Raw genomic sequence first — 26,625 nt, 5'->3', positions numbered from 1 at the left:
TGAGCACCTGAGAATAATAATAGGATTGCTGAAAAGGAGTTGGCTTGAGAAGGACATAAAAAGAGGAATAGTCGAAGAGAGAACTAAGGAGGAAGAAATTTTCAGGAAGGAAAGGGTGGAGGGTAGTGTCCAGTGCTACTCACAAGTCAAGAAGAGATTTTAAAAAATGGGAAGCAGTCAAGCAGTGAGGGACACAGGTCTGATTGTGATTGAAGAGTGGTAGGGAAGACAATGGGGGAGCAGCTCTAGAGTATTCTTTTAAGAAATTTGATTTTCGAAAGGGAAGAGCAATACAGGACTTCTTTATGACCAGAGTTGAAGAATTTCAGTTTTTAAAAGGTTTATTGAGAGTAGTCCTGAACATTTGCAGCTTAGGAGGAAACAGTATATATAAATTAATGTTAATAGATGAGGTAGAGTTCTGTGTTTGCGTTTCCCCAACTGTAACATGTAGATGTTGACACATATTTAAAAATAAAAAAATAGAGTGAAAGCAAGTTTATTCCATCTGTCCTACTGGATTTTGTTGTTGCTGTTGCCGCTGTTGGGTTTTATGTTGCTTGCATGGCAGGATAGGTGAGATGGTAGAAGGGAGTATGCTTTGATTGCTATATAGTTTTCATTTTTTTTCCTAAACTGTAAATGTTTTAAAGGAATTTAAATATTAATGTGCCTTTCTGTTTATATTCTGTATGGTTATGAAATGCTGAAAATCTCTGTTACTTCTTTTTAAAGCAAACAACCAGTAGTAACCCTAATTTTTGCTTACCTCAGTTTTTATAATGTGGGACTATGGTAGCACTGTCAGAACGACTGATATTCTAAATTATGTATATGTAGGAAACTGACAAATGTTTTTTGAAACGTGAGCTTTGATTTTTTTTTTTTAACCCACATGTTAGTACTATTATTACTGCTTATTGTTGAGGGCAGAATAGTAACTGTGTGTAACTGATCTCCATATGGGTTAAACTCTTAGAAGCACAATGACAAATCATTATGATTCATATGTATACTTTCTGATGCGGTATGGATTTATCATAAAGATCCCATATACTCTATAAGAAAACTTGAGGGAATTCCACTTGGGTGCACTGAAAAATTTCACCTCTTCCCTTCTTGAGGTCCATGGTATACTTCATTATGAAATCTCTTAAGATGGGTATAAGATTATTTTATAAAATCCATTTCTGTTACCCCTCATCCGTTTTTCTTACCTCCCTTCCCTGCTCTCTCCCTCCCTCCCTCCCTCCTCCGCCCTTCTCTTTCAGAAGCATTAACTGAGGTGAAAGTGCCCTCTAATATTTTTTCTAAAAAGGATTTTTGGATGGATTTCTAGATTATCCACTAAACATGTGTACCTTTTTTTAAAATTTACAGAAAACAGAAGTGAATATGCTCTTGTATATAGCAGACAATCTAGCCTGTTTTCCATACCAGACACAGGAAGAGCCGTTGTTTATAATGCATCATATAGACATTACACTCTCAGTTTCTGGTAGTAACCTACTGCAGTCATTCAAGGAGGTAAGTTACACACATTACTATTCTTAATGCATCTGTCAAAGTGCAGGCATGCTATTTTCACTGTTTTGTTTCCATTGTTCTTTTTTTTCTTTTCACAGGTATATAAAACCTTTCTAAATAATTTAAAATCTGGGCAGTGCTTGAATTGGGGAGAAGAAGTGGGTTGCTGTTTCATTTCTATTAAGAAAGACCTAAAACCATTCCATTTCAGATCATTTAAGTGGAATACGTACATCCATATATATATATATATATATATATATGTGTGTGTGTGTGTGTGTGTATATATATATATATATATGGATGTATGTATTGTTCTTTTGATAAGCCATCCCACTTCTTTTTTTCCTCTTACTTTAAGCACTGACCTTAAGTGTTTGGTGTCCATTCATATATCCATTTAAACCCCATTTTAAAGCATCTTGCGATTCTATAAATCTGGTAATGCTGTAGGTCACAATAGTATACTTGAAGAGATATAACTAGAGATAGAGATAGATAGCTTACTTATAAGGAAACACAGAAAAAGTATAATGTTGATTTCCTTATCTCTGAACACCAGCATCATAATGGGGTTGGCATATTGTATGCCCAAAATCTTTACTGAGTTTCTTATTATAAACCTTATGTCTTCTCTTTTGTGGTTTTTTTAGGAGAAAATGTAATTGGTTTCATTGTAATGGCACCTAGTATAGCACTTGGAAACATAGTAGGCCCTCAGTAAATTATTTAAAAATTAATTGGAATATTTTCATGTGCCTGATGACACAGTAGATCTCATTTTACAAAATTGTTGCACTCAGAACTCGATATGATCAAACTAGTAAATCAGGGAGATTATTATAATACCCAAGGGTTGGAATTACAGAGGGATCTAAACCCTTCCTGCTTGAAGTTTGCACCAAGACCCAGCCGCAGTGGCCTCACTTGAGAACTTGTGAGAACTGCAGACCCTCAGGCCCCACCCTCGACCTACTGAAACAGTCTATTTTTAACAGAATCCCTAGGTGCACCTTAAAGTTTGAGAAGTTAAATAATTCCCCCAGAAACTTAAGCCATAATGTTACCTTATTTTCTCTTACTGTTGTGGATATACTTGTAAATGTTTCTCCCATTTTATTTCTTGAACAATTACATTTGAATAATTGCTTTGTAATCTAGTCTTTTCTCCTCTCTTAAATCTAGCTGACTTTATTTCTTTTTAAGAGTCAACTGTTTCATGAAATACAGAAAAAAATAACTGTTTAAGAAAAGTTCCATATTATCTTGTTGAAAAGCTCTTAAAAGGGAGAATTTGATAGATGCTGGGATGTTCAAACCTATTAAATGTTCCTCAGTTAAATTATATTTAGCACTTTTTTTTTTTTTTAAGTAGTCTCTATGCCCAGTGTGGGGCTCGAACTCATGAACCTGAGATCACGAGTCATATGTTCTGCTGACTGAGCCAGCCAGGCACGCCTCTCCTCGGTTAAACTATATTTACTACTTTTCCTGTGTAATGGCTTACCTATGTACCAAATTTATACTTTTATAACTAACTTATTTTCATTTCTATCCTATAACAAAATTGTTTCCCTTTGATATTTCAGAAGAGCTTTTGGGGAGGGAGAGATCAGGGCAGTGGATTATATTAAGTCTTGGAACCTGTTTATGGAAAGTCAGAGGGTTTTAATATATAAAATATTAATTTAAAGATGCTTTTTTGAAGTTGTTGAATGGACCATATGTATTTATTAGGGGTATTTTGTTACTATTTTTCCTTTTTTTTCACCCCCCCAGTCAATGGTAAAAGACAAAAGGAAAGAGAGAAAATCATCACCTAGTAAAGAAAATGAGTCAAGTGAGAGTGAAGAAGAAGTTTCCAGGCCTCGGAAGTCACGGAAACGTGTAGATTCAGATTCAGATTCAGATTCGGAAGATGACATAAATTCAGTGATGAAATGCTTGCCAGAAAATTCAGCTCCTTTAATTGAATTTGCAAATGTCTCCCAGGGTATTTTATTGCTTCTGATGCTAAAACAACATTTGAAGAATCTCTGTGGATTTTCTGATAGGTAAGGTTACATTAGCAGTGAGAGAAAAAAATTTACCTGGTTCAAATTATAAAGAAATATGAAACTCAGTTTTGATTGCATGCTTATTTTCATATTAAAAATGTTCCTTTTTAAAGAAGGAACATAGTGTTGCTATATATTTTGTTGTGTAATATATCACAGTTTGTTCACTTTGTTCTTGAAGAGAAGACAAACATTTCATAGTCATAATGCATTGTAAATCAAAGGACTTAACTTTGTTGATTTCCTTAAAAAGACCTTATTAGAGAATTAAGCTGATCTTCATGTAGATTGCAAATTTAAGTGTTCAAAGAGCTGTGAATAAAGAATAGATGTAGACCAACTAGACTGAGCTCTCATAGAACCCAAATCGTCTCTAATATAAGAGATAGTAAAGTACTAATTATTTGTGAATGCCCTATAATTTTACCCACAATTAGTCACTGTAGGTATCTTTTTTCTGCCTGTACCCATGAAACTTTGGTCATTTTTTTTTTTTAAGTTTAATTCATTTATTTTGAGAGAGAGCATGGGAGGGACAGAGAAAGAGGGAAAGAATCCCAAGCAGGCTCCGTGCTGTCAGCACAGAGCCCGATGCAGGGCTTGAATTCATGAACCGTGAGTTCATGACCTGAGCAGAAACCAAGAGTCGGACACTTAACTGACTGAGCCACTCAGGCACCCCTTGTCATTTTTCATTTCATTAAAACATTACATTAGGAATCACAAAGCTGGGGCACCTGTGTGGCTCAGTCAGTTAAGCATCCTACTACAGCTCAGGTCATGATCTCATGATTGGTGAGTTCGAGCCCCACGTCAGGCTCTGTGCTGACAGCTCGGAGCCTAGAGCCTGCTTCAGATTCTGTCTCCCTTTCTCTCTGCCCCTACCCCACTCATGCTCTGTCCCTCTCTCTTAAAAATGAAAAAACATTAAAAAAAAAAAAAAAAGGAATCACAAAGCCAAATGTTCATAGGAGATAGATCATGAAATGGAACAAAGGGGATTCAGGAGAAGGTCACTGGCAAACTGGAAAAAACACGTTTTATCTAAAGGACTCAGGTATTACTCAGATGTCCATCAATTTTTTGCCATAGAAGAGGGTAGGCATAATGTAGCCAAGAGCATCTACTTTTGCAAGAGAAGCTAGATAATCCAGGTTTTAATGGACATATCTTGATGTTAAATGTTGGCAACTAATTTAATGTAAAACCTTGTAAGGCCTTGAGGTGATGCTAAGGAGTTGGGGAGTTTTTTTTTTTTTTAACTTTTATTTATTTTGAGAGGGAGACAGCACACGTCTCGTGGGTAAAGGGCAGAGCGTGAGGGAGACAGAGAATCCCCAGCAGGCTCAGAGCTGCCAGCACAGAGCCAGATGCAGGGCTCAAACCCACAAAGCCATGAGATCAAGACCCGAGCCAAAACCCAGGATGCTTAACCAGCTGAGCCACCCAGGCACCCTAAGTCGGGAGGATTTTTAAGCCAGAGTTGTTAATAATATGAAACAGGTTTTGGCTGCTGTGTAGAGGATGAATAATTGGGAGGGCAGGAAAGTAGGAGGTAAACTAGTTACATAAACCAGTATTATATTGAAACTGTTCTACAATCATGATCATAGCACTCAAAAACAGACATGAGAAATACTTTCATTTAAATGATGCCTCTATTTCAGACAAATGCTGATGGAAACAAGAGAATATTATTCTTGTGAATCTTTGTCTTTATGTCTTTACTTCCCTTTTGAAATTATGTTTATTTTTGTGTACAAGTTCACTGGCTGAAATCTGTATGATAAAAAGTTTAATTATTAGTAAATTAAATTTAACTGCAATCACTTTAAATATAAATGCCTGAAAAAATTTTAAAGTTAATGACTTTGTTTTCCCAAAACAGTAAAATTCAGAAATACTCTCCATCTGAATCTGCAAAAGTATATGATAAAGCGATAAACCGGAAAACAGGAGTTCATTTTCATCCCAAACAAACACTGGACTTCCTGCGGAGTGATATGGCTAATTCCAAAATCACTGAAGATGTGAAGAGGAGTATAGTAAAACAGTATCTAGATGTGAGTAGTAAAACCAAAATCTGTTTCTTTTTAATAGTGACTTTCTTGAAAAGTAAATTCTTTCCTGGGGGAAAGCAGTCCCCCTTACATTGAAGCTTCATAAACCACCAGGATGATTTTTCTGTATGTGGTTTTAATGAGTTCCTTGAAGCTTGCCTTTCCCATTTCACCCATTGCATCATAATTACTTTTTCTTAGGAAAGGCCAGCCCACTGCTCATTTTATTTCAGTAAGAATGAAAGCTTTTAGGCAGGTTTTAGGAAAAAAGCCATGCCCATGTGTGTATTTTTCTTAATTCAGTAGATTACATAGTTTATGGTTCATACAAGGAGAAAGTCATGAAAAAGTCATCCTCCTGCCCTCCAGCCATCCTGTTGCTCTCCTTCCTGGCAACCAGTATTAGTACTTTTTTACGTATTCTTACAGAAGTGTAATACAGGCTTATATATTTGTATGTCTCTTATATATGTACTCTGTTAACGAGTATGTAAGAATGTGTATATGTACAAAAAGTGCTTTTAAAATGTCTTGGAGTGGCTGGATGGCTCAGTCAGTTAAGCATCGGACTCTTGATTTTACCTCAGGTCATGATCTCACTGTTTGTGAAATCAAGCCCCACATCAGTCTCTGTGCTGACAGTGTGGAGCCTGCTTGGGATTCTCTCTCTCCCTCTCTCTCTCTGCCCCGCCTCTGCTCATACTCTGTCTCTCTCCTCTCTCTCTCTCTCCCTCTCTCTCTCTATTTCTCTCAAATAAGCTTAAAAAAACACTTAAAATGTCTTTAAGACTAGGCAAATTCATAGAGACAGAAAATAGAATAGAGGTTGTTACCAGAAGGAATGAGGAGCTATTGTTTTAATAGGAACAGAATGAATTTCTGTTTGGGATGATAAAAAAGTTTTGGAAATGATGGTGGTGATGATTATACAACATGGTGAATATACTTAATGGCAATGAATTGAACACTAAAATCTAGAATGATAAGTTTTAAGGTATATTTTACCCCAGTAAAGTTTTATGTTTAAAGAAATATTTGGGGGGAGGATTGTCCCTCAAAAATAAAAATAGTTTTTTGTTTTAATCTACTTCAAGCAAGTAGCTAAACATAACTAATAATGATATTTTTGACCAAGAATGAAACCTACACAGTGGTTTTCATATTATTCATAGACTGTAAACCTTATATTCTAAAACTGAAAATTATTTTAATTCTCATTTAAAATTCTTTAACATTCTTTTTATCCTCTTTTATCTTCTTTCAGAGAAGGCAAAGGGGGACAGAAAATGGGGGAAATGTCTATCAGTATTTAATTATTAATCACTTGGTTGCTTGATGACTTGGACCAGGGTCAGCAGACTCCAACTTATGGGCCAAATCTGGCCCCCACTGCCTGTTTGTTTGTTTTTTTTTTTTTTCCCTACTGCCTGTTTAAATAAACTTCTATTAGAACAGCCATGCCCACTCATTTATGTTGTCGCTAGATGCTTTCACACTACAGTGACAAGAGTTGTATAGTTATGACAGAGACCACATGGTGTACAAAAGCCAAAAACGTTTACTATCTGGCTCTTTATAGAAAATATTTACCAGGCCCTGATGCAGACAATAGCTAAAGTCTGTTTAGCAATTAAACTAGCACCCACACCCAATTACTGCTGTAGAAAACATTTAGGGGAAAATAATTTTAAAGGAAACATTTAAGGATTTAACAATCTTGCTTGAAATTATGTACATAAAATTCTAAATTCATATCTAATTTTTGTAGTTCAAACTTCTCATGGAACATCTGGACCCTGATGAAGAGGAGGAAGAAGGGGAGGTGTCGGCTAGTACAAATGCTCGGAACAAAGCAATTACCTCGCTGCTTGGAGGAGGCAGCCCTAAAAATAATGCAGCAGCAGAGACAGAAGATGATGAAAGTGATGGGGAGGATAGAGGAGGAGGCACTTCAGGGGTGAGGCGGAGGAGGAGTCAACGTATTTCGCAGCGTATTACGTAAAATGATTTTTATGTGCTTATATATGTCAGTCTATTAAATGTACACCAAGTAATGTAATACTTATGAGAGAAAACATTTTGTAGATAGAGATTCTCTACTTAACCATTTATACATCCTTTTGTAGAAAGTTTAACATAAAAGACAATAAAAAAGAAAAAACAGAAATGAGACTTATCCAGCATAAAGGGTTATTAATTTTTTTTGGATTGTATTAATGTGTGTTATCCTTTTTTATTGTTGCTAAGTTTTATGTAGCTTTATGGTTCATATGTATATATAATTTTATATATCAATAAGAGTAAAGACACGGGTACAAATTAAGAGTTATATGGTTTTACAAGTATATGTTAACCCCTTGGCGCTGGCGGTCACGGTGCGTCTCATTGCCGGCAATGGAAGTGTGCTGGGAAATCCCAAACTCCCGGCGTCAAGGGATTAAAAGCAATAAAAACAAAAATTTCACTAAAATTCTTTTGTGTAACACTTCGTCTTTTTTCCCCCCCCCAATGTTTTAGTCATTGAGAAGGTCAAAACGAAATTCAGACTCTACGGAGTTGGCAGCACAGATGAATGAAAGTGTTGACGTCATGGATGTCATCGCTATTTGCTGTCCAAAGTACAAAGATCGACCACAAATTGCAAGAGTAGTACAGAAAACCAGCAATGGCTTCAGTGTTCAGTGGATGGCAGGCTCCTACAGTGGCTCCTGGACTGAGGCTAAGCGCCGTGACGGCCGCAAACTGGTGCCTTGGGTAGACACTATTAAAGAGTCAGACATTATTTACAAAAAAATTGCTCTAACGAGTGCTAATAAGCTGACTAATAAAGTTGTTCAGACTTTACGATCCCTGTATGCCGCCAAGGATGGGACTTCCAGCTAATGAATTTGTACATGCAGCCAAATTTACAGGAATTTTTTTAAAAGGCAGAAAAACTTGAAATATCAACATTCTGGCAAAAAAAAAATCAGTTTTATGAAGAGTAAGAATGGAACCTGGGATGCAGGAACAAAAGAAGGAAATGTTGGGCAAACATTTTTGTGGGAGCTCCCTTCGCTGTTGTGCAGCAGAAACAGATTCTCAGTTCATTTTTACTCCCACTGTATTATAGTTTAACAAAAATTGTTTATATCTTGGAAAAAAACTTTCTGTTTAAAAAATAAACAAGTGAATGTTGGAAATTAGTCTGTTAATGTTCTTAATAAAGTGTTCTTGGAGTTTAACCTAGCAGCGGATGGCTTTCTTTAGCTTAGCCCAGTTTCCAGGGAAGCATTGTTTTTTCCAGGCTGTAAAATGGCAGACTCTCCTGGATATATAATTTATTCTGTTGAAAAAAAAAAAAAAAAAAAAAAAGCATGCAGTATCTATGACCTATCTGCAGAAGGAGTTTTTGTAAATGTAGATTTTGATGTATTAGGTCACCCTGAAAACAATACAAGAAAAGGGATCCCCAGGCAATCTGGTGGAGCGAATACTGCAATAAATTTTTTTACTTCTCTTTGTTACTTGTCTGTTTCCATTTGAATTTCTTATTGTAAAGATCTGTTTAAATCCATTTATATTATTTTGCAGTCTTTTATGTAAAATTTATTATATCACTGGTTTTCAAAGCAAAACATAAAATATTGTTTATACAGTTTGTATAGGCTGACTTCTGAATAATTGGTATCTATTATTTTCATTCCCATAAGAGGGTGTAAACAGTTAACTCCAGGGTTTTATTGTATCCTGCAATATTTAGTATTAACTATATATGATTTAGCACTGTGCCAAACACATTTTCAAGAGTACATTTTGATATAAAAAGAAACTATAGTTTATTCCTTGTATGCTTCAATTTCTTTCTAGTGATGTCATGATGGTAATATTTATTTTTTAAACCTGGGGAAAAGGTAACAGTCATGCTATTTTGGGAAACTAGCATTTCTCTTAGTTAAAATTATGCTGTGTGTTATTTTAGAAATAGAGTGGAGTATGACATTTCGTATTTACATTACATTTTTCACAAGTTATTTTTTAATGCTGAAAAAGGAGTAATTTTACTAGTTGAGATGTTTATTCATTTTCTATTCTAAACATTTTATACCTCTTTGGAGAACGGTTGTTATTACAAATGGGGAGAGTGGGTATTTAATCAGTTGATCTGCATAGTTGATGCTCAGAAATAGTAATGGCTAAAATCGCAGGGGAGAAGGTGTGTTTCAAATTTAAGTCTTTTAAAAACAATGTGTACTTATTTTTAAGTTCGTTTTTAAAAGTTGACCTCTAGAATGTTAAGTTTTATGAAATTGGCCAATAAATTAAGATTCTCAATTTGTGAGGAAAAGTGACATTGCCACAAAATACCTTTTTGTGAACACTTATTAAACCACAATGAAAATAACTTTTCAGGACCTATTTCCGATGTGGAATTCTTTCAGAACATTTTCTTGAAGGAAATGTTTTCCCACTCTTCTTCCACTTAATTGTATGTTTCCTCTTCCTTTTTACTGTGAACTCTGTAGAATAAAACTAGATTGGCTTTTTTCCCCCATGGAGTAGTATGTTTAATCAGAAAGGACTTGAGGTAGCTAATGAAAACAATAGAAATTCATCAATAAGAGTAAAATACTAATGTAGAAAAAATATAAGAAAATAAAGTCAAGCCTGTAGAGTTCTAAAGAAGATGTAGTAAAACTGATCTTGAATGCTATGAAGGTTGACAATCGTGCATGCTGTTATTTGATTCTTAAAAAAACTCTGCTAGTTAAATGTTTTATCCCCATTTTGTAGATGAGGAAAACTGAGTCTCAGATTCAGTAATTAGTTTATAAATGTTGTAGGGATTTAAATTCGGAGTTGGAATAATTGTGTCTCACTATTCTAAGCTAATTAAACAATTAAAGGAGACGATCCTTATTGAAAGTAGATCAGTTCCTAAAGGATACTTAGTGTGTTTATACTTAGGGACCCTCTTCAGAGTGAGCTTTAGGGGGTAGGCACACAGTAGGTAAGGCTTCTCTTGCCAGGTGGATTTCTGTGTTCAGGAATTTTCCATACATTCTGAGTTCCAGTATTTTAGCTATTAATATAAGCCAAATGTTGATACAATTCCTAAGCCTTAACCCTTAAAATATACTAACCAAAGTTTTCAAAAAGTAGATTTCTCAAATGTGAATTTTTTAGGTCTTAACAGTAAAATAGGTTAAGGCCTTGACGGTCAAATCTACAAAATCAAACTTTCCGTGTATATTAAGGGTTTACAAAGTTCAATCTTAATCTGTAGTTTGTTGATACTGTAATATGCCAAATCATGTTTTATTGATTTGTATTGAAAAGAAGGTGTGTTCTATTTGATATAAAAAGCGCCAAGTACCTCTTCACTTTAATATATTAATTACGAAATTTTTGTATTTTCTTAAATTGTTTACCATTTTGACAGCGAATGGGTAGTTTAAAAAATTTGTATCAAAATACAAAGGCAGAAAACAATTTAGTAATCTCTAGTGAGAAATTCTAAACTTTTAAAGAAAAGTAGTATGTAGCTTACTTTGTTGATATGTTGAATATTTGAACCATTAGCAGGTAACTGAAGCACACAGTTATTGACGACTGTAGTCTATCCATGAAGACAGGTAAGTCCAGCTTTTCTGTCCAATGTGGATTTCATGAGCAATGAGCAAAGTTATCATATGTTCACGTAGAAAGTGAACTTACCCAGGAAGGTATGTGGTTTTCTTCACCCGTACTCTGCTTTCGGTTGCACAAAGAACTCAGTGTGGTCACTAGCGCAGCACCCAGGTGGTCTGCATCTCCAAAGCTATTGATACTAAACTGGAATAAGGTTACTTTTGCCAATATAAAACCATCAGATCATTCACTTGAAATGATCATGTAATTTGAGACACTTGACAGTAAATTTTGTGTTACAGAAATCCTACTTGTTTGAACCTTTTGCTGTTTTGCCTTGCTCATTTTAAAACTGAAGTTGGTTTAACCCCTTAGCTAATTTTTGTCATAGGAAGCATATTATTCATTACACAACTTGGTGTAATATTTTTATTTGAAAATTTTCCTAACCACTCATTGTTCTGTTGGTCCTAACAGTTGAATGTAAATTTGATGTAATAGGTCACTGACCAAACAAGTTCCCATTTGCATAGTTTATTGACCAAGTGGTGATAAAATCCCTGTGTTCTGTGTGATAATCCAGTGAATACCACCGACCCACCCTTCTTTGTGAGGCGCCACTTGTATATGGCTTCATGGCCCACACTGATGCAGAATGCACACATTCTTTTATTCTCATCAGCATTTTTTTTTAATGATTTTAACTTTTGGTTAGAGAATCACCACAGACCCATCACTCAGTTTCAATCATTCTGAATTTCTGACCAAGCTTATTTCAGCTACACCCTCTATATCCTCCTCTATATTTTTCTGAAACCCCAGATACATTATTTCATCTATAAACACATCATCTTTAAATATTAATACTCCTTGACATCAAATATCCAGTAACTTCAAATTTTCAATGTCCTCAAAATGTCTTTTTTAGTTTTAGGTCTTAATCTATAGATGTCTTCATCTTTTATTCTTTACAAATTTTTTAATGAAGAAACTGAATCTTGTCCTTGGGTTCTTAAGAAATAGTTGGTTCTAAATAGAGGAACAACAGTTATTTTCCGCTTTGTAATCCTTTTTCGTAACTGAATTTATTTTGGGTTTGAGAGACATTGTCTCTCTCCCAAACTCCTGTGTATTGATTCTTAAGCCTGTGTAACCAGAATAGTGGTGCCATTACAGAGATAATGAAGTAAGGAGGTAGGTCTAGTTTTCAGAAAGATGGTGATAAACGTTTGTTTAATCCTTTGAATTTTAGTTGGCAAATGCCAAACAGGCAATTAGAGATGAAGAACTAAAGTAAGGAAACACAAGTTTAAACAGATAACAGAAGTTTCCCTGTGATTAAAGTTCCTCTGTTAGTCAGAATTTTGTTACCTACTGTTTGAAATAAGTGGACAATCGGTCGTGGTTATTTTTTATTATATAGTTTGTAGGCATTGCAGTTTTGTTGAATGTAATTTTGCTTCTATTTGTGACTTTTTTTTCAGTCATTAGAACTTAGAAATGAAAAGTTATTTTGTGTTACTTTGTCATATAGTTGTACTGTCTGCACCCTTTTTTTCCCCACAAGAAATGGCAGTGTTAAGTTTGCCGTGATCATAACTTGCCTAGAATTGTAATTTAGAACAAAGAACAGGAAAATGTAATCATAATCTAAGTTTGTCATAAAACCTAAACTGATAATGGATCTCCACATTCCATAGTTTTAAAAAATTTCTATAGAGTCTTAAAATATGAGGGATCTGACAACTCATTTAATCCAGATATTCATGAACCTCTTTAAGTATCTAATGAAAGCCATGAAATCTCTACTTAGGAAACTAAACAAACCCTTCTTAGAAGACTGAACAGAATTGTGCATATAATTTCAGGGGATTTCCGGTCACTCCCACCAGTGACATGTATAAACTGCTTTGGAAATCCATTAACTACAGGTGAAGAGAAATTGAGGCTCAAATAGGTGAATTGATATCTGCAAGCTACAGTTGACCCTTGAACAACATGAGTTTGAACTGTGCAGTTCCACTTATATGCAAATACTGTAACTTACTTTCCTTGTGATTTTCTTAATTTTTTCTTTTTTTTGCTAGCTTAACTGTAAGAATACAGCATATAATACACATAACGTGTTTATTAACAGTGTTATCAGTAAGGTTTCTAGTCAACAGTAGGCTATTAGTAGCCAAGTTTTTGAGTCAAAAGTTACACATGACTATGTGGGAGGTCTCGGTGTCCCTAAACCCTACATCATTCAAGGGTTACCTGCATATACCTACTTAGTACCAAGAGCCAAGAGCAACCCTCCAGGCTCTTTCTCACCTCCCAGATCAGTTGCTCTTACAAAGAAGATTCATCTGGAAAGTCCTTATTCAGTCGTAAGATATGAATGTAGAGAAACTAATGACTAAATGTTGTGGATTTTTTTTTTTATACCTTTTCAAAAGATCCACTTTATAGCTTCAGATTTTGAGATGCCTACTATCCTGTTAGATAAAGGGAGAAGGTAAAATGTGAACATTTTATGGGTCCCATTTTTATTTTAATTTTTTTCCATATTACCTGGCTAATCTTGAAGATGGGAAGAATCCAGAAACCAGGGAGGGATTAGAGAGTTTCAAGGAGGAAGTAGAGAGCAACATGTGAAATTCAGTAAGATCAAAACACAAAAATTATTGAACGTGGCTAATCTTTAGTAGAAGACTAAAACTTGGAGTGGTGAAAAGAGTATTAACTTTGAATTCAGAACACAGCCTGAAGCCATGTGATTCTGAAATAAGTGTGATGAAGTTTGGTAAATACAACCACTTAACATGTTATGTGGGAGCTTATTTAAAGAAATCCATAATTGGAGTATTTGGCTGGCTCAGAGCATGTAACTCTTGATCTCAGGGTTGTTTTTTGTTTTTTTTAATATATTAAATTGTCAAATTGGTTTCCATACGACACCCAGTGCTCGTCCCAGAAGATGCCCTCCTCAATACCCATCACCCACCCTCCCCTCCCTCCCACCCCCCATCAACCCTCAGTTTGTTCTCAGTTTTTAAGAGTCTCTTATGCTTTGGCTCTCTTCCACTCAAACCCCCCCCCCCTTTTTCCTTCCCCTCCCCCATGGGTTCCTGTTAAGTTTCTCAGGATCTCAGGGTTTTGAGTCTGAGCTTCACACTGGGCATAGAGATTACTTTTAAAAAATCTGCATCTTTTGTGCATATTTGGATTCGAATGGTTAAGTGGGGGAGATATGGGCCACAGAATTCTGAAAGCGTAGATAGTACTGTGCAGAGGAACCAGCATGTGAGTAGTAGGATTTCAAAAGATGAAGCTACGGAAAGTAAGGACAGCTAAGCATACACTGTCCAGAACTTAAATTTTAATGCATAGGCCCTGGAAGAATTGTAAGCAAGGAATTAGTGAAAGCTCACTTTGGCTGCTACGTAGAGGGTAGATTTGAAGGGGTCAAGAAGAGGACATTGACGCGACAGTCTCAGAGATGGTGAGAGCCTGAACTAGGATGATGATTGCAGTAGGGATAAAGAGAAGATTGGAGAGATTGTAGATGTATGTAGGAGATAAAAATGGCAGGACTTGACAGTTGACTGAATGAGGTAAAGGAAGACAGCGGTGTCAAGAATAGCCATCAGGTTTTTCTACTTTCCATAACTAGGTTTAGGCAAGCTGGAAGCTAGTATCTGAGGGCTTTTTGGATGATGTCCAAAAGGTGGGAACATGACACCTTCAGGAGGGAACTTTGGACTGAGCCTGCTTTGGGGACTCATCAGCATGTAAGCTGTTCAGTGAGCAGCACAGAGCCAAAGGAAGGACCTTGGAGACTACCAACATTTAAGGTACAGCAGGAGGACAATGAATTTGTGGAGGAGATGAGAAATGATTAGAGGAAGATGGGAAGAATCCAGAAACCAGGGGTTAGAGGGTTTCAAGGACCAAGCAGAGAGCAACATGTGAAATGCAGTAAAGTCAAAGTGGAAAACGTATTGATCCTGCCATTCAGGATGTAAATGGAAACCTTTAGGGAGAGTAGTTTCAGAAAGAATGAGAACAAAATCAAACACTATAGTTGAGAAATGAATGAGAATCTTGTCAGGAAGAGTGGCCAGGCAGGAAGAGAGACAACAGAGTGCTGACATGCTGAGTAGAGAAGCTGGAGAGAAAAGCAGATAAAAGGGCCTGAAAAGCCACATTCAAAAGTTTGGAAGGGCTTTCACTCGGTATAATATACTGAGAGTTGTGGTTCAGAAAGATCACTTGCTGGCTGCATTGTGGGGAACCATGATGATGCCAAAATGCATAATTGTGTTATTTTTCTCTAGTGGGGCCAGCTGCACAGCAAGGAAGGTGATCTGCCTCTGGGCCAGGACTGGGAAACCTTGGGTGTAATTGAGCTAGGCTGAGAGAAAAAGGAAGGATTAAGGTTTAAAGGCCTCCATCAAATGGAAAAGCAAGTGTAATGAGAGTAGCAGAAATGGAATAATGGGGTGATGAGGTCAGAGGAATGTGTGAGATGCTGAGGTAGAGTGGTTCTGGAAACAAGGTATAAGAATGTGACCCTAAGAATGAATTAGTAAAGTAAAGAGGTGACGTTTGGCATTGGAGAGAGCGAGAAACCACAGGCTACATTCTGCACTCCTTTCCTGAGCTTAAAACATGGATTCTTCTTTCTTTTCTGTCATACTAACAGTTTGTCTTGGATATCACTTGGTACTGACACTGGTTATTTTTAGTTTTTGCAAAATCAGTCACTTGACAGGTATTTGCTAAGTGCTTACTATAAGCAACGAACTGTGCTGGACCAATGGCAGTAAGTTTGTGTTCCAGTGGCAGAGACGAAATGAATCGCAAAGTACACAATTTTACAGCTATTAGGTTACAATTGAATTGTGTTCTTGAGAGAAAAAGTAACAATCTATGAGAGTATGTAGCACTGGAGTAGTCTGGAAGGCTGGGGGAGATGAGAAATGCTTCCTTCTCCAAGTGAAACTAATCCTCAGGTAAAGCCTGACATGTAATATAGATAGATACCAAATAATGTTGGTTGAACCATTAAGAAATGGGAAATAATTTTTAATGGCTCTCAGCAGTTCATTCCTTAGGGACATGATGGTTGAGGTCCGAATTCTATGGGGAAAAAAATTGTTGGGGAGGAAAGGGATGCAAGGAGAATCCCAAACTGATGGCACGGTATATGCAAAGGTGCCTTCAGAAGCTTCATGGTTCCAGGAAATGGCAGAGAACAAGACAGTAGAATGAAGCTGATGATGTAGATGGGCCAAATCATGTTTTTGTAGACCAGACCATGGTAAGGATGTCCGAGGAGCAATAGGAAGCCATTAAAGAAATTAAGATGGGTGAGAGTAGAATAGAGCTTTGCATTTGTGAAATTTGCATTTTTAAAAGATCACTGGCTACAGGTTATACAGTAATTGAGGAGGCCATAAAGGTCCATATGAAAGATGATGATAGCTTGAGTTGGGGTGGTGGTGGTCAAAGGAGAAAAGTGGCCTCATTTGTAAACGGTTAAATTGGTCACATAGTTTTGCCTGGATATTGTTTAAATTGTAATAAGGAGAGAACATGAATTTCCTTAGTAAGATGCAGTGAGACAAGTCTTCCTGGGTAGGTCTCCACATAGAAGACAACATGGCTTACACTTGATTCATCTGAAGGACAGCCCAGGGGGAATAACCACAGTTTGAAGTGAGGAAAGGAATCAAAAGACGTGGCATTATCCAAAAAGGAGAAAAGTAGGCTTAGTGGATTTCTGCGCAGCTTGTAACTGCTGATTGAATCTTTAAAATCCTGCCTTTTATACAAAGTAATCCCAAGATAAAAATTTTAACAAGATAGGCTTTTAATGCGATAATGCATACAGTTTCTGTTATTTACTAGTTTAATTTTTCTAATTAAATTTAAAGAAATAATCCCTTGTTCATAGAAGCAACCACTTTGAACTCTTTTAGCTTTTTCTTTGGGTAGCTATATTTCTAAATGTACTATTATAATTTATTAATTGTAATAGAATTATTAAGTCTAGACTTTATGTTATCACGATTAACTTTTTTATGAAAGATAAGGACTTAGTTCTTATGCCCTCCCAATATGGATATCGCTATATATAATGAACGTTTATGTAATATAACACTATGTAAATAATTGCTAAATCACAGCTGGCATTTAGTGTACTAGATGAATGTTTCCTTTTTGTGTATATGCTCATTTCCCTTTAGTGAAATTGCTTTGCTTTTCACTCACATAAATTCCACACAGTAATCTGTAATTCTTTTTTTTTTTAATTTTTTTTTTTTTTAACATTTATTTTTTGAGAGACATAGAGAGACAGAGCACAAGTTGGGGAGGGGCAGAGAGAGAAGGAGACACAGAATCCGAAGCAGGCTCCAGGCTCCGCCGAGCTGTCAGCACAGGGCCCAACGCGGAGCTGGAACTCACAAACCGAGAGATCATGACCTGAGCCGAAGTCAGAAGCTTAACCGACTGAGCCACCCAGGTGCCCCAGTAATCTGTAATTCTTGTAGAGTGGTCTGTTTGAGTCTCTTCCCCACTCCCCCTCCCATCCCCCACCCTTGTTCCTCCATCCAGAAACTCCTTCCTGGAGCTGCTCTAACGTTTCGCACCAGTACGGACTGATTTTCAAGGACTGCTGCTAAGGTGCTGTACCAGACTTTTCCTACCCCTCTTTCGGTTGGATCCAGAACCCATGTCTAGAATCCATGCCTTCCTCCTTTTTGCCTAAAAATGTTTGCTTGAGCATAAACTGCCATGGCTTTCTAAGAATGGACACATAAGGACAAACTTGTTGAGTCATTAGAGGTCTGAAAATGTCTTTATTCTTACCTCAGATGTGATATCTGGGTCTAGAATTCTGAGTTAAAATCTAGCCTGTGTTGTTGCTGTTAAAAGGGCTGCTACCATACTGATTTTGTTCCTTCGTAGACAACCTGTGTTTTCCAGCTCTAGAAGCTTTTAGGATGTTTTATGTATTTCCCATATTTTAAAATTTCACTTTGATTCCTTAATGGGAATCTTCTAAAAAATCATTTTGCAGAGTACATGGACTTCTAATCATTGAATCTGTGTCCTTAACTATGGAGAATCTTGATCATTTTTTCCCTGTTAGTTTCTTTAATTTTTTAAGGAGGCTCCACACCCAACATGGGGCTTGAATCCACAACCCTGAGATCATGAGTCACACACACTACAGACTGAGCCAGCCAGGTGCCATGCCTCTTAGGTTCTTAGTTTCTCTGTGGTTCCTGTTAATTCAGGAACTCTTCTGGACTGATCTCAGTTGGTGTTTTTGCCCATTTTGGGGATGGGGCTGGTCTTTTGGGTCTGTCTTTTAACTCTTCCATGAAATTTTTTATTTGGCTACATTTTATATTTCAGAGTTTCTTCTTGTTCTCTGACTGTTCCTCTCATACAATTACTTGTTCTTATTTATGAATGCATATCTCCCTATATCTATCAGATTAGAAAGGAGATTTCTCACTTGCCATTTGGAAACCTGAGCTCAAGTCACAGCCAATGATGCATCATGTTCAGATTTGAGGAGGCTGATAAATCACATTCCTCACTCTTTCAAGTTCTCATTAGAATTATAAGCTAGAGTCCAAAAGATGGAGGTAAAACACACAGCTTTCTTGTCAGTAGAGCTGAAGTAGAGAACATATTGTTATTGTAGTCTGGACCTGCAACCACAACCAAGCTTGCTGCCATTTGCCCCTAATCTAGGCCTTGCTGTGTGGCTATTCTGCAAAGTAAATATTTAATCTGCTCAGCCTGCTGAAGGAGTCATTGCTGCCCCTCGCTCAAAAGCACCAAGAACAGGGGTGCCTGGGAGGCTCAGTAGAAGCTTCTGACTGTTGATTTCAGCTCAGGTCATGATCTCACAGTTCTTGGGATCAAGCCCCACATGGGGCTCTGCACCAACTGTGGAGGAGCCTGTTCGGGATTCTCTCTCCCTCTCTCTCTGCCCCTTCCCCCCTCCCTCAAGATAAATACACATTAAAAACAACAACATGGGAATCAATTGATGTAGAATTCTTGCCTTTCACCAATCAGAAATAAAAATCCTCTTTAATAGAAATAACATCATGGAAATGTGGGAATAGGGTTTCCTCTGTCATTGAGCATTCCAATTTGTTTAAAAAAAAAAAAGAAAAGAAAACATTTTTTTAGGGGTGCCTGGCTGACTCAGTTCATCTGGTGGAACTTTTTCTTTCAAAGGCCAGAAAATAAGTATTTTAGTCCTTAGAGTTATACAAGTCTATGTAGCAACTATTCAGCTCTGCCACTGACTAACAGAAGCAGCATAGATAGTGTGTAAATGGGTGGGCAGATTGTACGTTTCGGTAAAACTTTATTTCTGGAACCAGAGAGTAGGCCAGATTTGCTGACCTCTGCTCTAAGGTGATCAGATGCAAAGCCGGACTCCGGCCTGGGACCTAACAACTGGGAGTTCTTTGCAGAGATGAGGAGCTTTAACTGTCCTACATAAGACTTAACGACCATGATTCTCTCTCCCCTTTTTGTGCCTGTCAGTTCTGAGTCTTAAGTCCACTGTTTATCAGTATCCTCTTTTGCACAAATTATGCCATGGCTTCCTCCATCCTCTTATACTGACTGCTGTTTCTCTCACCCAGCAATATCTCTTCTCCCATTTTCTTCATACTGATTTATACATTTTAAAATTCCTTTATTATCCTTTCACTTGGATCTTGAGAGAGAAGGAATAAAAATAATTTAGCAATACACTATCAAGAAACCATTTTAAAATTCTTAATGCTGCCATTATTTTCATTAGCTTGTTTTTACATTTACTGGGTGTGAATACATTTTAAGTACTTCTTTTTAAATTAGTATCCTTGTTTTTTAAAATCCTATATAGAAATTTTCCCTTCAGCTAGGCAACTTGTGTCACAGATCTCTGCCCCAATCCCACATATATAGATAGGAACAGGCTGGGCCATTCATTCCCAACTTACAAACCAACCTTACCTAACAAGGATTTTTTTTCTTCTCCCTTACTACCTAGATTTAGTATTTTTATGGAAATGAAAGCATTAGTTTCCACCAGGGTCTCCTTCATTACATAGGGCCATAGTCCAGATGCTGAACACACAAGAATGTTCAGGGTATAAAAAATGTTTAAAGGAAAGTGGGAATTCTGGAGAGCTACCCAGTGTGACTTCTGAGCAGTTATCAAGTGCATTTTCCTTTTTCTCGTATTTCCTCAGCAAGATCCAAGATTTGATTTCTAGACAAAAGCTAAGCAAGACACAAAGCATGGTATGTAATAATTTGAATTATTGAGAAATGGAAAATTGTATAAGCAATAATGGCTTATGATTAGTCCATCCAACATTTATTGAGTATAGAGTCTGGCTGGAAACAGTGCTGAAGTGAGAAAGTAAGGAAGTCTGAAGTCAGTGTTTTAAATCCAGGTACATATATATAAATTCTTGGCAGCTTGTTTGAGCTTTCTTTCCTGGTGGATTCCAAACTTAGCCAGAATACTTTGGTTTAGTGATACACCATGCTAAATGCTGTATAACCTTTTTAAAAAAAATTTTTTTAATGTTTACTTATTTTTGAGAGAGAGAGAGACAGAGTGTGAGCAGGGGAGGGGCAAAGAGAGAGAGAGACAGAATCTGAAGCAGGCTCCAGGCTGAGCTATTAGTGCAGATCCTGACGCGGGGCTCGAACTCACAGACCATGAGATCATGACCTGAGCCAAAGTCAGACGCTTAACCGACTGAGCCACCCAGGCGCCCCTGTATAACCTTTTCTAATAAAACTGTGAGCAAAGATTCAGTTTTGAGAAATTGGAAAACACTTCTGATAACTGGAGGTATTTCCCAAGCATGGTAAGTGTCTAAAATCTATATATAGAAACTGATGCTTTTAATCTATGTGTGGAGGGCATGAAGTGGGTCTGAAACATTCATTTGCATGATTCCTCTGTGTTAAGATACACTAGGCAAAATAATCATATTGCAGCATTCTTTTTAATGTTCATTTAAACGGAAAGCATGAGTGGGGGAGGGGCGGAGAGGGAGGGAGAATTCCACACTGTCAGCACAGAGCCTGGCGTGGGGCTCGATCCCCCGTGAAATCATGACCTGAGCCAAGATCAAGAGTTGGACCCTTAACTGAGCCACCCACGCTCCCCTAGAGATAACTGTTTTAGCTACCATTGTAGCTGGGTTTTTTTTTGTGCTCTGACCCCTCAATCACATGTGCATGCAACACGTCTCATGTTGTAGTTGCTTGTAAACTCATGTCCTATGCTTGACTATATTTTTTGAGGGTAGAAACACTCTCTTCTTTATCTCGTACTCTCACACTGAACAAATGAAATAATTGAATACTTGGATAAATGAAAACAATGGCTATTTAGCTTTTCTGCCTAAAAATAGCTTTTTATAAACTACTGTCCGGGAATACCAGTGGGTGGGTATTGCTGTATTTATATCAGAGAAGACCAGTATATGACCAGCTGTTACCCCAGCTCACCTGTCACTTAGCTTCCCCAGAATGTGAGAGACCAAAGCAACTTGAGGGGCTGGTGAACAAGCTGGCTTCTCTCTCCAAGTTGTGCCTACATGTGGCCTCTTCCACACCCAGAACCCAGCCATTTCCCTTGGCCGCATTCGGAGGCTTAGACACCCCAATATTGTGGGGCAGTGGGAGAAACCCATGCATAACTGATCCCAGGTCCTATCCTAGTCAGTGACCCATGTCACCTGGGCCCACATGGGGCAAGTGCAGTCATTGCACAGACAGGGAGGGAGAGCTCATCAGGATTTTAAAATTCATTATAGCTTATTTTGTAAAAGAAGAGTTGTTCTGAAGATACTGGTGAGTCTTTGTGTTGTTACCTGTCTTGTAAAGCAGTGTGTAATTTCTGGCTAATATCTTCAGCTCTGATTGCAAACCGTTACCCTTAGTGATCGCCCTGCCTTTTTTTTTTTTTTTTTTTTTTTTTTTTTGCTTGTTTTATGTTTAGTTTCATCAAAAGCAATATAAAGGCTGTATGATAAGTAACTAAGAAGCATCAAAGGCAGAGTTCTAGCCCGTGGAATCATGCGGGCCTGTATTCATAACCCAGCTCTGCGGCTCACTTTGTGCCCTCAAATATGTTATTTACAACCTATCTTACAGAAGTGTTGAGATAATAAGGAAAGCATTTTGGGACACCTGGGTGGCCCAGTCAGTCGAGTGTCCAATTTTGGCTCAGGTCATGATCTCACAGTTTGTGGGTTTGGGTTCCCGTGTCGGGCTCTGTGCTGACAGCTCAGAGCCTGGAGCCTGCTTCGGATTCTGTGTCTCCCACTCTCTCTGCTCCTCCCTGCTCGTGCTCTCTTACTCTCTAAAGTAGATAGATAAGTAAGTATTTTAAAAAGATATGGAAAGTACTTTGCATACTATAAATAGTAAATGGTGTTCTTAACCCGAGAACTTTCTTATCATTCTTGATCGTTCTTTCCATACGGTGTAACTTGGCATCCGTCAAGGTGTTTACTGCTAAGAGGCTTATGTGCCTGGCTCTTCCAGTTGTCAGAGAGGGTGTCCAGGCACATTTGCCGTTTTGAAAAAGGACCACGGTTGTGCTGTGAGGGTCCCAAGTTTCAAAGCAGAGTTTTCCTTTCCTTCCTCTGCACTTCTGTTTTGCTTTCTTGCTTCAAATCGACTACCGTGTATCGGGTCCTCTTAGTCACAGGTTTCTGTCCTCAAAGAATTTCTAATACGATATGTATACAGAAGGTTAAAGAAGTTTGCCTGTTTTTCTAGGAACCGCTACTTTTACCACACAGAACAAAGGCGATGGAGCCAAAGTGGCAGTAAGAAAGCCTGTGCTGTCTCCAGTTACCTTCCACAAAGGTAATGGGAAGTAAAGTTCTCTTTTTGTTTTAAGTAGGCTTCGCACCTAGCGGGGAGCCCAACATGGGACCCGACCCTGAGGTCAAGACCTGGAGCTGAGATCAAGAGTCAGATGCTTAGCCGACCGAGCCACCCAGGCACTTCAAGAATAAAGTTCTTTTTTAAAAAATTTTTAAAAAGATTTTATTTATTTTTGAGAGAGAGGGAGAGACAGAGTACGATCAGGGGAGGGGCAGAGAGAGAGGGGGAAACAGAATCTGAAGCGGGCTCCAGGCTCTGAGCTGTCAGTATAGAGCCCGATGCAGGGCTTGAACTCGTGAACCGTGACCTGATCATGACCTGAGACAAAGTCGGATGCTTAATGGACTGAACCACCCAGGTGCCCCAAGAATAAGGTTCTCGAACTTAAATTTTTAAAAATCATAAGACACGGGGTGCCTGGGTGGCTCAGTCAGTTACGCGTCCTCCTCGTGATTTTGGTTCAGGTCATGATCTCATAGGTCGTGAGTTCGAGCCCCATGTCAGGCTTCGCATCGTCTCTCCCTCTCTCTACCCCTCCCCCGCTCAAGTTCGCACTCTCAAAATAAACTTAAAAATTTTCTTAAGTCATAAGACACTCTCAGAAATGTCAAATACAGGGCACCTGGGTGGCTCAGTTGGTTAATTGTCTGACTCTTGGTTTTGGCTCAGGTCATGATCTTGTGGTTCGTGGGTTTGAGCCCTGCCTTAGGCTCTGCACTGTGGAGCCTGCTTGGGATTCTGTCTGTCTCCCCCCCTCTCTCTGCCCCTCCCCTGCGCTCGCTTGCTTGCTCGCTCTCTCTCAAAATAAACAAACTTTAAAAACTATTTCAGATACCGATTTCAGAGTGAAGAGTATGGCTGTGTGTGCAGCAGTTGAGAGAACAGGCTGTGGGGTTAGCTTTGTTTGGAATCCTAGTTCACCACTTACTCTTTAGCCCTAGGAAAATTCCTAACCCATCTGTGTAAGCCTCGGTTTTCTCACCAGCAAACTATGTGTTATAATATTGAGAACATATATATTGTGGGCTTAGCACAGTACCGAACATAAAAACAAGTACTCGGGAAGGTGCTATTATCACATGGTCATGCAGCACCAAACTCCTAAGTTTGGGGATTCCAAATTAGCTGTGCTCTGATCAGCCAGACAGGGGATGGTAATGATCTTAAGAATGAAGGTCTAACCCACCATTCACTCCATGTTACTCTTCACCGTTTAAAAGGTATTTTCACTACGCTAAGCGAGATTAGTCAGAGAAAGACAAATATCATATGACTTCACTCATGTGAGTGAAGATACAAAGATACAAAACAGAGGAACATAAAGGAAGCAAAAATAATATAAAAACAAGGAGGGGGGCAAAACATAAGAGACTCGTAAACAGAGAACAAACTGAGGGTTGTGGGTGGGGGGATGGGCTAAATGGGTGAGGGGCATTAAGGAAGATACTTGTTGGGATGAGCACTGGGTGTTCTATACAGGGGATGAATCTACTCCTGAAATCATTATTGCACTAAATGCTAACTTGGATTTTAAATTCTTAAAAATACATAAATAAGAGGCGCCTGGGTGGCTCAGTCGGTTAAGCGTCCGACTTCGGCTCAGGTCATGATCTCATGGTCCGTGAGATCGAGCCCCGTGTCGGGCTCTGTGCTGACAGCTCAGAGCCTGGAGCCTGCTTTGGATTCTGTGTCTCCCTCTCTGACCCTCCCCCGTTCATGCTCTGTCTCTCTCTGTCTCAAAAATAAACGTTAAAAAAAATTTTTTTAAATACATAAAAAAATAAAAGGTACTTTCATGTTCATTCTCCTGTTAGCTCTCTGTGACAACACTGGTAGGGCAACTATTATCCCCATCTTACAGCTGAAACAGCAGAGGCTTAGAGAAGCCAAGGTGGGGGGGGGGCTGCTTCGGATCCCCCTAGAACAATAAAAATAACAGTTACAGAGAATTTACATGATGCCAAGCATGGTATTAACACTTCATGTGCATGATCTCCCTTAATCCTCCAGTTCATCCACTGAGGTCTGTTACCCTAGTTACCCTAGTGAAAACAACTCAATTTGGTAGGGATAATGATGGAAACACTGATTACATGTGTTACAAAAATGACGAGAAACATGAATTGTTCTGTGTCTCTCCACTGCCACCTTCTTTCCTTACAGATTCATCTTTCAGTTTACCACCTCTCTCTTCAGCTGTGTCTGCTGTTTAACCTGTCAAGTTTTAATGCTGATGGCTGCATTTCTTAGAAATTCTCTTTGGTTCTTTCTCCATAGTTTTCCCCGCTATATGCCACCCAGGCGCCCCCACTGTACTGCAGTTTTTGTACTGCAGCCAGAGGTTGAGACTCAAGCTAGAAGTTGAGACTGCCTAGGAATATCAGTCCTCTGCTGATACTCTCTGCCCTCGTTCACTCCACAGTTTCAGGTTTATTGTGTGGATGTTCACTAAGAGAACGCTTCCACCTCACCTATGACAGAGTAACTACCACCTGACTCATCTGCCTGTCTGAACCATAAAGTGAGTCAAAACACACGTGAGGCAACTGCTCTTAGACACTGGAAAATAGGCAACACGGAACAGTGATCCCGGAGAGAAGGGAGACTCCTGAGGTAAGTCTCCTGAACGCCTAGCTGTCTGCTTAAGGATATTGTCCCGATGACTTCAACATAACGAACTAGAGTCCGAGCGGAACACTTGCGGTCCTCCTACGATGCTGAAGAGGCAGAGGTCAGGGTGGTAACAGTGGCTGGCTTCTGCAAGCCAGGGCAACAGAGAGAAGGAAGCTGGCTGCACGGAGACGATTCCCAAAAGTCTGTGTGCAGACGGGGCAGAGCTGCTGTATTCAGTACGAGACTCCCTGAGGCACACCAGAAGGTGGTCACTGAGGCTGAGCACGGCTGGGGGGTGAGGGAGGCTCTGCCCAGCCAGAGCAGCGAGACCCTGCTAATACCTCATTAACACTCCAGACATCCAGCCTAGAAGTAAAAATCTTGCCCTAGAATAAGGGCTACAGAAAATACCCTTCAATAACGAGGGTAAGATATAGTTCTGTCAATGAAGCCTGAGAGAATTAATTGCCAGAAGATCTGCACTATACGAAATCCAATGATCTTCAGGCTGAAGGGAAATACTAGAGAAGGGAAATACTAGACAGAGATTTGGATCTACAGGAAGAAATGAAAAAGCACTGGAAATGATAAGACAACTAAATGTTTAAGTCAGAACAGGAGCAGGGAGGTAAAAGGGATTATACTGTTGTAAAACCCCTTTATTTCTGAAGTGGTGTAAAATGTCAAGTTGTTAAGAGTTCACACATAGCTCTAAAACAGCAGTTCTCAAACTTTGTGTTCGCCTTATAAAAATCAAGGGTCCTAAAGAGCTTTTTTTTATGTGGGTGTATCTGTGAACATTTATCATGTTAAAAATGAAAACAGAG

At 38.4% G+C, this 26,625-nt stretch overlaps 1 protein-coding gene across 5 annotated transcripts in view; it reads left to right on the top strand.

Moving 5' to 3' along the window:
* Nucleotides 1–13,355, top strand: part of NIPBL (NIPBL cohesin loading factor) — a 199,135-nt gene extending 185,780 nt beyond the window's left edge. For 4 of the 5 annotated variants that reach the window (XM_042996370.1, XM_042996367.1, XM_042996384.1 and 1 more), the window contains 5 exons: nt 1,381–1,527; nt 3,307–3,581; nt 5,473–5,647; nt 7,413–7,601; nt 8,162–13,355. In XM_042996370.1, the coding sequence (XP_042852304.1) occupies nt 1,381–1,527; nt 3,307–3,581; nt 5,473–5,647; nt 7,413–7,601; nt 8,162–8,527 (1,152 nt within the window). In that variant the 3' untranslated portion in view covers nt 8,528–13,355. Of the gene's footprint in view, nt 1–1,380; nt 1,528–3,306; nt 3,582–5,472; nt 5,648–7,412; nt 7,643–8,161 lie in introns of all 5 variants that reach the window. The other variant, XM_042996374.1, reaches the window with a different exon arrangement.
* The last annotated feature ends 13,270 nt before the right edge of the window (nt 13,356–26,625 follow it).

This window comes from Panthera tigris, chromosome A1 (genome assembly GCF_018350195.1).
Source record: "Panthera tigris isolate Pti1 chromosome A1, P.tigris_Pti1_mat1.1, whole genome shotgun sequence".
Classification (NCBI taxonomy): Eukaryota; Metazoa; Chordata; class Mammalia; order Carnivora; family Felidae; genus Panthera; species Panthera tigris.
The sequence above is the reverse complement of the archived record's forward strand: the minus strand, read 5'-3'. Positions and strand labels throughout refer to the sequence as shown.